The sequence below is a fragment of the Rhinolophus ferrumequinum genome, chromosome 7 (genome assembly GCF_004115265.2).
Source record: "Rhinolophus ferrumequinum isolate MPI-CBG mRhiFer1 chromosome 7, mRhiFer1_v1.p, whole genome shotgun sequence".
NCBI classification, from domain to species: Eukaryota; Metazoa; Chordata; class Mammalia; order Chiroptera; family Rhinolophidae; genus Rhinolophus; species Rhinolophus ferrumequinum.
Window position 1 is genome coordinate 4,875,108 of NC_046290.1, and position 15,318 is coordinate 4,890,425.

Here is a 15,318-nt window from a genome sequence, read left to right on the forward strand (position 1 = left end):
ATTTTCATAGGAAAAGCATCGTCTGAATAACTGCCAAACATTCTTTGAGATATTATCACTTACGTTTCATTAGGTTGATATTCATTTTGATAAACTTCTTTTTCCATCAGGGACTTTATTTGAATACTCCCCCTGAAACAGAATAAACTGAAGTAAATTATCATGTCAAGAACCAAGTGGTAATTTTTATTCAGAGTTTCCAATCGAGTCAGTGTTCTCATTTGTCCTTCGTCAGACCCTTTCAGTTTTAAGATCTTAGTCTGTTTTACCCATCGTTGTTTGCCTCTGTTCCCCTAACATCTTTATCTCCCTGCCCTTCTTCTGTCACTGTCACTGTAGTTCAGGATGCACATCTTTTATCATCTTCTAATTCTTTGTCCTCGCCAACGGCAGTGTTTACCAGTCTTCATAAGGCAGCAGAGTTTTATTTACTTTGCCTCAACTTGGTGACAAGAATGAAAAGATAGGGAGGCTGCCTGCCCCTCTGATCTTGGGAATGATGCATGTTTGGCACAATAAGTTTAAAGATGCTTCTCTGGGTAGACTTTGAGGTAAACACACAGACTACCAGGAGAATGAATCCACCCTCTTGCATCCTGAACCCAGTGCGTGCCAAAACCACGTGTCTTTAGAGACGTGCTCCGAGGCTTTTCTTTCTGGGGTGAATCAGATTATGACACCTTTCCTGGCCCGCCTTCCACGTGTTCAGGAGGCCCATATAGACAGTAGTTTCTAGGACCACCAGTTTGTAATTTTGTCCACTGTGGTGCAGGAGCAGAAAAATATTCACAGGTGTGCCTGCCCACACCTGTGTCAGTAACTCGCTAACCTCTGCTCAGCGTACAGCACGTTTCTATTAGATAGCTTCTTTGGCAAGACCATCATCGTGTGTCGTTCTAACATTGTAAACAAAGTGACTCTTTTTATTTCATAGTTTCAGTAAGTCTGTGTAATAACTGGGTAATATTTTACCTAATTGACTGTGGTATGGAATCCGAGCGAGACTGAAATTTCTCCTAAAGTAGTAAAGTTTTGAATGTTCTGCTCTTAAGAGTTTTATTATCATATCTATTGATAATTATTTATGTGTACAGACACAGCACATCCATTTTAACTGTTTTCTCTTATGTGAAAGCACTAAACCCAGTGGACTAGGATGCAAATACATATTGTCTTAATTTCCCAGAATCAAACCAGATGCTGTCATCTCCTAGTGGGACCTGAGCTGGGTGACTATGACAACCTATTTGAATCTCTGATCTTTGTACTTTATTATAGTTTCTCCTCCAGATAGACACCTGATTAGGATTGTGGCATTAATATTATTAGGAGTAGCACCCTTGGGGGCGGGGGGGTCCTCCAGCTATGTGACCCTGCAAACTACTGCGTACTCAGAGCATCAAAGAGCGTCTTACTGCCTCCACCAACCCCCATCCAAACCCTGCTCTTGGGAAGAAACCAAAGGCACAAATCTGGCCACTGCCACGTTGTTGGTAGAGAAAATGCCCTGAACCCTCGCCCCCTTCCAGGGAACCTTCTGCCACCAGCCAGCATTCAGTTCCTGGCCACCCAGCAGCCCAGAGCCCAGGGCAGCACTGGCTCTGGTTCAGGCTCTAGGAGAAACCAGGGAATGACCTGGAGAATCAGAGAGGTTAGTTAACTTGCAGAAAGTCTCACAGCTGTGTGGCTTTGATCCTGGACCACTGGGCTGGTTCTTTTCTCTTCTAACCACCTGTCATCCTGTATTACAGAATCTTGTTTAATTATTGTATTGACATTTAATATATTGCAATGCTTGTATTTTTAAGAATAAAGTAGTTATATACACACACACATACACATATATACATACCTGTTTCCTCGAAAATAAGACCTAGCTGGACAATATGCTCTAATGTGTCTTTTGGAGCAAAAATTAATATAAGACCCAGTATTATATTATATTATATTATATTATATTATATTATATTATATTATATTATATTATATTATACCGGGTCTTATACTAAAATAAGATCAGTCTTATATTAATTTTTGCTCCAAAAGACTCATTAGAGCTGATTGTCTGGCTAGATCTTATTTTTGGGGAAACATGGTATATACACATATATACATATATGTGTGAGAGTATTTTAAAAATAAAGCAGAAAGAAAATCTGAGCGAGGTAGAGAAGTAAAAGTGCTGTGTATTCCCGCTAGGAAGGCGTATTCTCTGTCTGGGTTTCGTTGCTGTCACACCGGTTCGCCACCATGTTAACTCTGGAGTATTGGACAGTTGCAGTCTTGTGGTCTTGCTACATATCAGTCTCTTTTCTACAGAAATCGGCTGAATTTATGATAACTGCTTCATGATAGCTGTGATCTGAGGCCTAGCACATTCCACAGAATGGTTTAATAGCTGACATATTTTTTTCTTTACCAGAAGATTGTTTTAAACATAATTTCAGGTCTCTTTTAAAGGACACACAAGTGCACCCTACATTTATCATAGACATTTTATGAATTTGTTCTTAGTTTGTAACAATGATGCCAACATACTTTTTAACAAGGTCTGTGACCTGGTGTAGGCCCCCAGTGGAGGCAGACTCTACTTGTTAATCTGTGAATAATATGGGTGCATCTTGTGGTTTTAAATGTCATTAAGAAACGTGAGAGGATACATAAAATAACAGTGCATTTCTGTTTCTTTCTTTGTCTTCCTAGCAATGCAGCAAAAAGGCCTCTGCCTCTCTCCTGTGGCTTTTGAAATCATCAGGCATCATCGCGAACCGCCCCTGGCCAAGGGTCTCTCTCACGGTTATCACCACGGCCATCATTCTAACCATGGCCGTGTTCAACATGGTGAGTCAGGGGTGCTGGCAGGCAGGGCCTTCTTCACTCCCGATGCCTGTCTTAGTGGAATTTGGGAACCGTGCGCATAGCTCCTTTGGCGACACTGATCACTGCCTCTTAAATTCAACATCCAGCCACTGCAGAAGCAGCCTCACTAATTAAAAGGATGCTTTCTGCAGAAGCCACCTGAGAAAGGCAGTTTCCTCCAGCCATTTCCCACCATCTGGCTCCTTTGACTCCTGGTGACAGAAATGACATCGAATGTCAGCGGGATAATTGCCTAGGGGTAACAGAAATATCAAATTAAGGCGAGTGCAGCGGGAGAGCTGTCCTACTCTCAGAAGATCTGATTTCAAACCTTTGCTCCCACCTTACCAGCTGTGTGATTTTGGAGAGTTTTCATTAAACTTCCACAGGTTCTGTTTCCACTTCTCAAAAATGAGAACTGACAGTTCTCTGCCAAGGTGGATGAAATGAGCTGATGTCCCTACCCCACTTAGGATGGCACCAGGCATTTTGTAAATATTAAACCAGTGGTCGCTCTTACTATATCGATATTATCATTACCTGTATATTCCTAAAAATAGAAGTATAGGTCATCAGTGCACATGAAGACATGTCCTTTTGATTATTCTGGCTTCACCACCATCAACCAGAAGGCATCATGACATTTCATATGGATGCTTCGCTAGTTGTTGGAGCTGTGGAGTATAATGAGGTACAGTTCTCGTCTTCCTGAAGCATAAAATCAGGTCTAGAAGATAGAGTATATATATTACTGATAAGGCATAGTTTTCATAAACGAGACAGCGTTTATTCAGCCAAAATGTATCTACTGAGCATAAACGTGTGTCTGGTACATTGCTCGATGCTCAGAACCCAAAGATAGTCCTCTGGCTTCCAGGCATGCCCAGAGTCTAGGAGACCGACAGCTGGTAAACCCATTGTAAAGAGTCTGAGGGCCACACTAGCAGCAAGCAGAGAGGTGGCAAGGAGGAGGGCTGGCAAGGAGAAGGGACAGCAGGGCCTGCTAGACGGACTTGTCAAGGATGGTAGGAGGAGGAGTTCAGGAGATGGTGGACGAAAGATGAGAAGTGGGAAGCCATTTGGCATCTAGGACTAGAAACAGGGCAAACATTCGTATTAAGAAGTAGCGAAAACTAAGGCTGAAGAAGTACTAAGGACCGTGAATGTTTACTTGGGATCCATCCTCAATAGTATACTCTGGAGTGTTTTATGCCTCCTGACACAGCTGGAGATTCAGGTGAGGGTGATTCCAGCGGGAAGCTGGATGGACTGGGGTGCCAGCTGCCATGGCCTGAGACCTCTTCACCTACTTCACCCTGCCCAGATGTCTATCTTAAGAACACCTGGGAAGGGAATGTCAGACAGAGCCATAGCATGTCCTCCTCCTCCCACTTCCTACCCTGTCAGATGTGTGTGTGTGTGTAGATTCCTGTGTCTTCCCACGTGGTCGGCTGGAGGACGGCAAGCTGGTTTGCCCCACCTCACCTGACTGCATGCCCCAACTCTCCCTGAGCACCCCTGAAAAAGGGCATGAGGCCCAGCCCGACTGTGGGCCTCCCCAGGCACAGGCCGGGGACAGATGTGAACACAAGCCCTCCTTTCTCTGACTGCGTCGTCTCAGAGGTCAGCTCAGGAAGGAGGCTTGCCCTGGAGGAAGTTATGACCGATGGTGCCTGAGAGGAGAGGGGTCAGCAGTGAAGGCCGTGCAGCCAGCACGCTTCCCTAGGACCCCCTGGCCGTCGGCCTTGCCTTCCTATGTAGAGTTGTCTTGATGTGTCAAGTACACTGTGGGGTCTCCACTGCCCTGGGCCTCTTCTTGCTCCTCTGTAAATTTAGGGAGTGATAGTAAGCTAATGTCCCCTCCTGGTCAGACACGGCACCCGGGGCCGGTCTTCCTACTGCAGGAATGATGAGACACCCCCTCCAGGAGTGGGGGCATGTCTTCTAGGTCTCAGGCGTACCTGGACCATGACATTATTTATTTCCAACAAGCCCTCAATCAAAACTGAGTGGGGAACAGCTGGAAAACAGTGCCATGTCTACACAGCAAGTATTTCCTGCTCTAGAGGGATGTTAAAATGTAAGGGCTCAAGTGGAGATTTGCATCGGTCAGCTTGAGGCATGTGCTTGTCAGGGGCCCAGACCTATGTGCTGTGTGCTTTCTGTGTGACGACCCAACGGGTTTTCACGGTGGCCCCACAGCTGTCATCAGCATGGGGGGGGGACAGTCTCACGGGGGAACCTGAGTGAGGGACTTAAGACTGAGACAGGAAGGGCTTTCCCGGACGTCCGGCAGCATGTGCATTACCAGCCATTAGGACACTTAACTTCCTGCCCAGGCAGTGTTATGGTTCTTGTCAGGCTGTGGAAGCATCACAGGGAGGGAGATGCTCAGAGAGGCAAAGGGCAGGGGCGAGAGCCTGTAGAAACATGAGTGTGTTTCCTAAACTGCGCTCCTCGTGCTGGACCTGGGAACGTGCATGTGTGCAGTCGTGCCCACCCTGCTCCCAGATCCAGCTCTCCAGGAGTGACACCCAGCTCTGTGAGGAGTTTTGGACATTAAAGCTGCAAAACAGAGACAGCTGGGTCAGAAGTCAGCTCCACTGTGACGAGTTGGGGCAGAACACTCTGGAAAGCTAACAGGATGCCCTAGCCGGAGTTCTGAGAGGTTCTAACAGCCACAACGTGTCCGGTTGCCTGAACAAGGCGTGACAGCCACAGCACCCTTACAATCCAGGCTCCTCATCCTTCAAGGTGTGTTCGCTGACCTGTGCAGGCACAGAGCCGATAAAACACACTTCCTAAGAGTTGACACCCTCCGTCGGCAGCACCTACAAGTTATGGGAACCGTTTCACAAGGCAGCCACACACTTAAGAGAATGTTTTCTTTCTTTTTTTCTTGCGTCTTAGGAACACACTTTCCGTATAAGGAGTGATGATTTAATAGTTACTAAATGAAAGAGTGATTGGGTGAATGGGTACGCACATGACCCTTTGAAAGAGAAACCATTTATTTCTATAAAGTCCAGTTTGACCTTATAAAACAAGGATTTATCACCTAATTTTTTAAAGACAGAATCTAAATGGGACACAAATCTGATTTGGAAGCTAATTGTGTTTCTTGTAGGATAAGTAGTCATGATGGACAAGCAGTTAGGTCACTGTCTGAACGTTTGACAAGCTGAACATTTAGGTGACTTTTTTCCACTGTAACAGTGATCCCTTTGGGGAGAAGAAATGCATCTTGAGTACCAGAAAAAGTCTTCCAGAGTCACTTTCCTTCCTCACAAAGAAAGGCGTTCATCCCTAAGTGAGGAATGTGGGAGACAGGGTAAAACTGATGGATGACCTGGAGGAAGGGGAAATGAGGCTCCTGTCTGGGGCAGCAGAGGCAGTGGGAAGGGACAAGCTGGGTTCCTTCTCCTGTGTCTCATGATGGAGAAAGGAGACTCACAGCGCTCAAGCAGATGTCAGCCCCACCAGTGCAGGAGAAATGGCGTTTTCCTTGACACCTGAGGCCCTGAAATTAGTGGTTCTTTTCCATCAGATGCGTCTGTTGCATTTATTTCAAAGAAGCCTCATAAAACAGGATGACAGCCAACACTGGGTACAGAAAAGGAATGATTGTCCCCCTTACTAGGGATTAACCGTGGAGCTTTCTTGTGGTTTCTGACTAATCACAGAAGGGAAAGAGCTTGTTCGTCAGGCTGTGGCCTTTGCTCACATCCGGGGATTTACAGAGCACACCCTACAGCTGCTCGGATCCTGTCCTCTTGAGTTATGAGTGTGTGCGGCAGATGTGAGGTCCCGTGTCCCCTGCCACACCATGAGGTGGCGCTGTCACCCGATGGTGCTGAGGCAGATTCAGGGCCCGTCAGAGCTGAGATCAGCGGGGTGCCGTGCCAGGGAAGTGGGCCCCCAGGTCCCTCACTCCCCTTCGGGGAAGACGACACCCACATTTTCACAGCACTGACAGGTCAACAGGAATAATGTGCTCAGTGGACCGGCTTTTAAACGTCTAATTACGTGCTGATGAAAATGACAAAGCATTTAGGTCAGTTTGAATTTAAATGAATTCTGAGGTTCTAACAGGACATTTTAAATACCTCATGTTCACCCGTGTGACACTAAACACCCCAGTAAAAAGTGGAGGAAAAGTTATCCAGACGTTTTGTCAACTGCGGGGTTTGAGCTGTCAAATTGCCAATGACCTGCATGTGTTGTTCCATTTTAGTGTCCATCTGACTGTTTAGAATCATCATGAGAAGCTCTGATTCTCTGCCACCTTCCTCTGACACCTTGACAGTGTTATCATGTGATTTCCCTCATCATTTTGCATCCTCGTCTGAGCAACTGCCCAGAGTCTGCTATGCCCAGTGTGGCTGTGTGAGGCCCAGTGCAGGGAGTCTGCCGTAGTTCACTGGGGGTCTGTACGGGATTCTAAACGTGATGATGTCATCAGGCATACAGCACAGTATTAAGTCGCATGTTCATAATTTAACACTGTTTGAAAAATATGATTCTGAGATGTCTTACATTGCCTGGAAAGGGTAAAATTGGGAAATAAAGCTAAAAATATGCAGTGTTCATTAGTATTTTATTAGGATATGTTGTCTAAGATGAGGCTATCATTTCTGCAATTATGACAAAGGTTGTAGAATATTACGATGGGTCTGGAGAGGACCCCAAATAATTCTGATTATTAGAAATTCAATCTGTGGAGAAAGTTGTGGCAGTTAAACCTGGAAGGGAGAGGAATGAGGGAGTAGTAGCTCTCGATTATTTGCCTGGCTACATAGGGGATGACATGAGTTTGTTATTTTATTGTATTTTTTTCCAGAAATGATGTTCTATTCATTCACCGAGAAAACGGGAGGTTAGGCCTTCTTGAACAATTTCCTCCAATCTCCCAAAACTCCCTCTTCTTTTTTCCAAAGTAACACCACACTGAGAAACACATTTGTACAAAACCACATATTATTCCTCCTCACAAAAATCGAGTGTCTGTATTATAGGAACAAAACCAGAGCCAAGACATGAAAAGAAAAAGTCACCACTAAAACTGAAACATAGCAGTGTTAAGGATTCAGGTATTCTGTAGAATTATTACCAGCAAAGTAAAAATATTTCCGCCTGGATCTTTTACACTTGAAAGTGATCACATTGAAGATCTGAGGTTCCAAGGAACCGTAGTATGAACAAGAATTCCGTTTTCCTTCGAAGTTCAGTGGGAAAGGTAAGTATTTGGAATGAGTTTCGTTTGGGAAAGACCAGCAGGAAACAGGGAAAACCCTGGCCATTGTCAAAAGGCACTGAGGTCGGTCTGGAGGCAAATGCATTAGAACAAACTCCAGTAGGAACAAGCTCATTTCCACTCTAAGAGCCCAGGGCAAACACAAAAGGAATAAGGTCTCTTTGGTTCCAGTGTTCTGATGGTGACCAGGGCCTCCTGGTGGGAGACCACACCTGAGGGTGAGAAAGGCTCATCGTAACTGTGCTTTTCTTTTGTTATTTTAAAGTGACCAAGAAGACAGAATGGGGGAACTGATTCAAAATTGTAGTGTGATGCCACATAGAAGGAAGTTTCTTGATTTTACAGGTAGTTAACAAGTGCTAGGACAAGCAGCCAAAGGCGGTTACGGAAGCTTTGTTAGGTCTGGGGATGGAAGTTGTTTACTGTTTTTCAAACTCAAACCATCGTATTTCGTGTACAGCCTCCTTGCAAGACAAAGTTTTCACAGGATATGTGTCTACTCATTGTGCAGCAAGAATTTATTTTCTCTATGAGGTGATATAATCAGGAAGTTTTTGCAAACAAAGAAACAAAAACTCATAGACACAGACAACAGTCTGGTATTACTAGAGGGTAAAGGGGGTGGGAGGGAGGTAGAGGAGGGTTAAAGGGGTCAAATATATGGTGATGGAAGGACCTGACTCTGGGGGTACACACACAATGCGATATATAGAGGAATGATTATAGAATTATACATTAGAAATCTATGTAACTTTACTAACCAATGTTTTTGTTTTTTTCCTGATATGACTTTTTCAAAGAATTAGCACATTTACAGTTCAACCAGGGGTTGTGACTTTTTTGATAAATTCTTTGGTAGTAAATAAAGAAATCTACACATCTTTGATTTTTTTTTTTTTTTTTAAGGAGGGCACAGCTCACAGTGGCCCATGCGGGGATCGAACTGGCAACCTTGGTGTTATTAGCACCATGCTCTAACCAACTGAGCTAACCGGCCACCCCAATTTCTTTGATTTTTTTAAATCAGTGTTTTGATTTTACCACGTGATAGAATGGGTAGAATCCCTGTATCCAGTATCATTCTTGGAATCTGAGAGGAAATATTCCTAAGAATAGAGTAAATAAATGCCTCCTTATCTACCTAAGTAAATTGGTATAAGTGTTTGGCATGAACTCTGCCATCAATTAAAATAAACAAAAGGAAGGAAGCAAACAAAAGCAACCGCAGAAACTGTACAGGCAAGCTTTACTTTGTGACCCTTGAGTGTGTATGGCTAACCTGTGCAGAAATCACCACCTACTTTTATGGCTGAGATGAATTTCTTTCAGTAAAAGGGCCCTGGCCCGAGTGCTTCTCTGTTTTGTCTTTACTGACAGTCCCTCTGACCTGGAGCCACAGTACGGAAAGTGATGGACCCTTCGTCACTTGTCACAACAGGCTGTGCAACAGCTTCTCTAGAAAAGACAGACACAGACTGACAGAGAAGTTAGAGTCCCCCACCTTACTAACAGGTTGACTTTCCTTCTGGGTGACCATTACATAAGAGCTAATCACCTATTTTCTCAAGATTACGTTTTTGTTGTTGTTGTTGTTGTTTAAGTAGGACCCCTTTCCAACAGTCCTAAGAGCATCCATCCTCTCAATTTTAAACCCTCGTGACCCTGAGCTGCCAAGCACTCACAAATAATAGACAGAAATGTTGATACCGGTTATTACATTATGCCGATAAAACTGTTTTCTTCTTAAAACCAAAATCTCGTAAAACTCCACAGACTCATTTAATGCTTGGACCAAGATGGTGAAGACTCTGCAGACACACTGTGCAGGCTCTGCTTTCAGGGCAGGGAGTGGAGTGTCTGTGTGCCAGGTGACTGCCTCAGTCATTCTAAGGAAGCCCTCTGCCCTGTGCTTTGTCATTTTAATCTAATTATTTAACGGAGGTGCTTCTGTGTTCCCAAACACCAATCCAGCAATTCTGGAATTCACTACGAAGTGTGTAACACAACAATCAATAGTCATGTGCTTATTCGGGAGAAATTCTCCAGGCTTCTAAAAGGAGGAGATGCAGCTGTTCCCATTGCAGGGTTGCCCACGTGACCCTGCTTACCAGCCAGAAGGAGCAGGTCTCTGATCAACTTAGCACACCCCCTTCTAACTCTTCAGTCTCCTTTGCGCTAATTCATTGAAAAATAAACATTTTCTTTGCAGTTTTTCCTGAGCGACTCCGAGGAAACAATCCCTCCAACTGCCAACACATCCAACACAAGTCTTTTTGCCTCCAGTAACCAGGCAGCGATTCTGCGGGCGCAAAGCTTGTTTTTCCTTCCGGTAAGAAAGCTTGTTTTTCTTTCCTTTCTGTATGCTATGAGTGCATTGGAGGGTATGGCCTCCCCTTTCTCGTCTGTTCTAGACATCCCTTTTCTTCTTTAGTGTCAATACCTGAGTAGGTTCACAGCAGTTAAAAAATGCCAGCCTTTGATGAGGGATGTCTGGCTGACTGGCACCAGTTAGGTGACATGTGCAAACTTGGTGTCATTTAATGTTCTCACAGACAACTCTTGCCCTGTTCTGTTAACTGCTACATTATCCCAGCATTTGACATTTCAATTATATGTCTGAATTTCTGGGTTTGTTGCTCGTAGATTTTGCTAATTGTTCCAGTGAATTAGTGTTAGCTCCCTGACACTGTGATGACAGAACCACATTTTGCATTCCTGCTTCTCGTTTGAGTGCAAATACTGTCCCGTGATTATATCCTCAGTAATCGTCACTGACTCGTTGTAACCAATGTCCCAACAGGCCTAGATTGAAATTTCAAAAATTACTAACACATCCGTCTTTTAAGTGAAAAGAGGTAAATCAGTTATTTCCTGCTTATATCTTTTAGTCCATGAATTGTGAAAAAAAAAAAAAAAACGTATATTGATACTCTCCTTTACACTTTATGAAGAATCATCTAAAAGTTGCATAGATTATCCCGATTCCATTTCTGTCTCATATAGTCAATTTAAAGAACGCTAAATGAACTATTTGGGGGACTGAAATTGATCATTTAATATGTATTTTTTAAAACGTCCTACCAATCTTTTAAACCCCACGAGCAATTGCATAAAGATTTCCTTTCCTCATTTTTCTTTCACTGACTTGTTCCCTTGATATTTGGCTTTGATACTGTTCCTCCTCTTGCCATTTCCACTTCCTGGACTCTCACAGCTGTGTGTATAGAGAATAGGGGCGTCTGCATCTGGGGTTCTTCTGAGGCCATGACTCTGGCAGAGGCATCTGACCGGGGTCCATAGGAGGTCCCTGTGGGCTCAGGAAGAGAGAATGGCAGACGTTTCCTCCTGGATCCAAAGGGTCCTGGCTTTCATTTTAGGCACTAAAGCCCAGGGAAGATTAGACACATCTTTTTGTTATTAATTAAGTGGAAAGTGAGAGATGAGACCCCAAGGGACTTACCAGCCGTGATCTCACTGTGGACAGTGTGGAGCTGCACTCTTTGGAGAAAGATTTCAACTAACGGTGTGGGCTGCCTCTTCCCCCTTGAATGGATGGCGTTAGCAGCACATGGTCCATAGGCCAGTGACAGGAGAACACCTCCAAACTGTCCCCATGTGACATTCACAAGGCACTTGAATGGTTTAAAGTAAAGATGCGTTTTCACAGGATAGAAAAACAGATCCGGCAAAGCATTGTTTTGAATTTCTCCATTCAATATTTTTGGGTAGAACAAGTCACCAAGTGTGGCACCACTGCAGGCAATACGGTCCTTCTGAATTTCATTTGGGTAAGTCTATATGATATCCGATTTTCAAAAGAAGCAAATCACTAGAAACCCAAGATGGGGAAAGATCACACTTACTCAGCCTTTGAAAAGATCCTGAAAAAATACACAATCAACTCTTTAAAATCTTAGCCAACAGGCTACTGTTGTCCCAATAATAAGACTTCAGAAACAGAATTACGGTGGCTTTGCCAGGGCGCTCGGCGTGCTCACGTCCTGTCTATACAGGAAGGAACACTTTTGTTTACTCAGAAGTTTAGGGGTCCCAAAGGAGCCCGGATAACCCTGGCTTCCCCTTTCATAGGTGTTTGGGAAAGTTGTTTTGTGTATGTGCACAGAGTACACCTCATGCCTCTCAAAGCCCATCTTATGTGACACCTGCGGCTGACAAGGGAGTGACAGGACTGCCACCATCACTGCTATGGGTGGATGAAGTGATGCATCTTCTTAAGGGCCATTTATAACAGGCGTCAGAAAGCATCCACTCAGACATACTTTGTACCCTGCAATACTCATTTTGGACATCAATGTTAACGGTGCGAAGACTTAGCTCCCAGGGCGTCCACTAAAGTGTTTGCAGAACATCGACAATAAACAAGCAAAACAAAGCAAACAACCTAAAAGTTAGAACACATTCCATTGTTTCAATAAATGAATTCTATTATTTAGTTATATCCAGCCATTACAAAAGATGTTGTAGAAAAGAGATGGAAATATATATTTTTGATGTTATTAATTAAAAAGTATCATTTAAAAACATCTCAAACAGTATAATACCAATTTTCTAAAATAATCATGCCAATAATAAGTAGCAGAAGAAAAAGCCTGGAAAGATATACACAAAATAATTAATAGCCTCAAGTTGGATATTGGGGATAGTAGGAGACCCTTATTTTTTTTACCTGTTCTTTGTGTCTTTCCTAATTGTTAATATCAGAGGTATTATTTCTATAAGCAGAAAGAAAAGAGTCATTTTAAAATGTCTGACAAAGTCAACCATAGGAGCTTGGCCATGTGGGCACTCGGTACTCTACCAAGCACTTAGAGCATCCCATCAGGAAAACTACCCTGTGAGCAGGTACTGTGGGAGTTCCCATTTTTCAGGTGAGGAAACTAAGGCCAAAGGAGACTTCAGTGCATTACCCAGGATACCAGTGGCTATTCCCTTGCTGTTAAAATGCCAGTTGATTGCATTGATTAATTATATCAAAAATGTCAATGACTATATTAACTAATACTCGCTGAGCTAACTTAATGTTAACTAATATTAATGAATGATATTATTTAGTAATTAAAATAATATTAATAATTACTAATTTAAATTATCATATAAGTGACGAGTACAACTCTTAACTACTCATTAGATTAACTGTATCAAACCTGTATAAAAATAAGGTCACCAGGACTTCTCCCCTAATAGAGAACAGCTCGGGAGCCTGAACTCCGCCACCGGCCATTCTCCCTGGTGGGCTGCGTCCTGAGGTAGTGACAGCTGACGATCAGGGCTTCTGGCTTGGCCTTCTTGAGTTATTCTCCCTCATTCACACATCCCTCTGTGGCATCTGCAGGGTCCCAACGTCCCTTTAGTTAGTTCCCAGAATACCTGGTGCATGGCCTGCAAGCATTCTAGAGAGGTTTTTCCTTAATAGAAAATGGACTAAAAGCCTATTTTCCATTAACGTATGTATTTTCATAGATAGTCCTGAAATGTGAAAGCTTTTTAAAAGCCTCAGAAATGCATTTTAAAATGAAAAACCATAGACATGTCCATACAGGTATTGACTGGCATGCTGTTGTTTATAGGGTTATTACAGAAAACCTTTACAATCCTACCCCCCTTAAGAAATATTCATCTAAGTAGCTCCTTATTTTGCTGTTCATTTGATGAGGCTGAACTGGTTGATACCTGTCATTCTAATAATGGTTTTTAGCATAATTTTAGAAGCAGAATCCTTTTTAAAACCAAATCTCCCAATGATCCCCAGTTTATTCTTATAACAGCAGACTCTACATAAAGGAAGAATCACTTGTCTGACCGCTGCAGCTCACTTTTTGACTTTCCTTTCTTCCCCAAGAACAGGACTGATGAGCTAATATCGGTAGCCTTCCAGATAGCTTATTGTGGATGACCTTAGCTGGGGAAATGAAAGAGCTAGAATGGCAACAATCAGCAATTTATCCATGGCTTATTCCACGTAATGAAACTAAAATGGAGTAGCTTACAAAGTGGGCTAGTTTTTAAAGACAGGGTTTATCAAACATCCGTCAGATATATGTTTTATTACAATTATTAAACCTTTTTCAGTACTTTTTCTGTTCCAGGAATGCTAAGCTAGTACCATAACCCCTTGTTGGTAAAAACCATAATGTAGCAAATCAAGGCTTTGAGAGAATGGCAGCCATGTCGTTTAGTCCCTCCAGGCTCTGAGCGTCATTTCTTCTTCTCAGTGAGCTGAGAAGACAATGAGGATATTATTACCCTCATTTTACAGATGAAGACACTGCGACACAGGCAAGCTAGGTCACTGACCTAAAGTAACTCAGGTAATGAGTGGCTAAAGCAGGGCTATCCTGACTCCACTGCATCCGTCCATCGTGGTAAATAGTGAGAAAGTTAACCCTGGGCTGTCCTGCAGCTGCTCCCTATGAACTGAAAAGATGGCAAGTACCCACTTCTTCCCATACTCGGTTCTTCCTGTTTCTTCCAGTGCCTGTCCATTTCCAGGGTATTTGACTTACCTTGGTCAAAACTTTTAGTTTTTAAAATCCTTCGTTTTATATAGCCCCTCTGACACACAGTTTTTCTTTTAACAAAATGCCTGTGCTTGTTATGCTTTTAACAGAAATACCCATAGTGATTTATAGCCTCTTAATGAATTAAAGAAAGTGGCGCCAATCCCCTCACCTTCCCCCTTATCACCACCCCCCCTTTGGGATTAGAAAGCACAAAATTGCCACAAGGATACGAAAGTAAGTTTGGGGGATGTAATCAATAACATTGTAAAGGTTTTGTAGGGTATCCGATGGACATTTGTCTCATTAGGGAGACCACCTCAGGGAAGATGTAGATGCCTGATCACTGCACTGTACACCTGATGCTGAAGCTGAACAATAATGAATGTCAACTACAAGTTCATATATATATATATATATATATATATATATATATATATATATATATATGCTTACAAGAAGCGGAGTACAGCATTAGGAATAGAGACAGTGGAAATGTAATGGCTCTGTGCGATGTCAGAGGGATAGTGTATGGGGGAGGGGGTTGACACAGTGTGAGGGATAGAAATGATAAACGTCTAATTATGACTTTGTTTTGTGCACCTGAAAGTAATAAAAAACAAAAGGCCAAAAAAGATTCTGCATGTTCTAATTTTTAAAAAATCTGTAAATGTGTAGGTAGTCATA

At 43.0% G+C, this 15,318-nt stretch overlaps 1 protein-coding gene across 1 annotated transcript in view; it reads left to right on the forward strand.

Moving 5' to 3' along the window:
- The window catches only part of ADCY2 (adenylate cyclase 2), a 359,401-nt gene that overhangs the window by 305,348 nt on the left and 38,735 nt on the right, over window positions 1-15,318 (forward strand). The window contains exons 16-17 of the mRNA XM_033110844.1: window positions 2,704-2,841; window positions 10,323-10,442. Coding sequence (XP_032966735.1) covers window positions 2,704-2,841; window positions 10,323-10,442 — 258 coding nt within the window. The remainder of the gene's footprint in view (window positions 1-2,703; window positions 2,842-10,322; window positions 10,443-15,318) is intronic.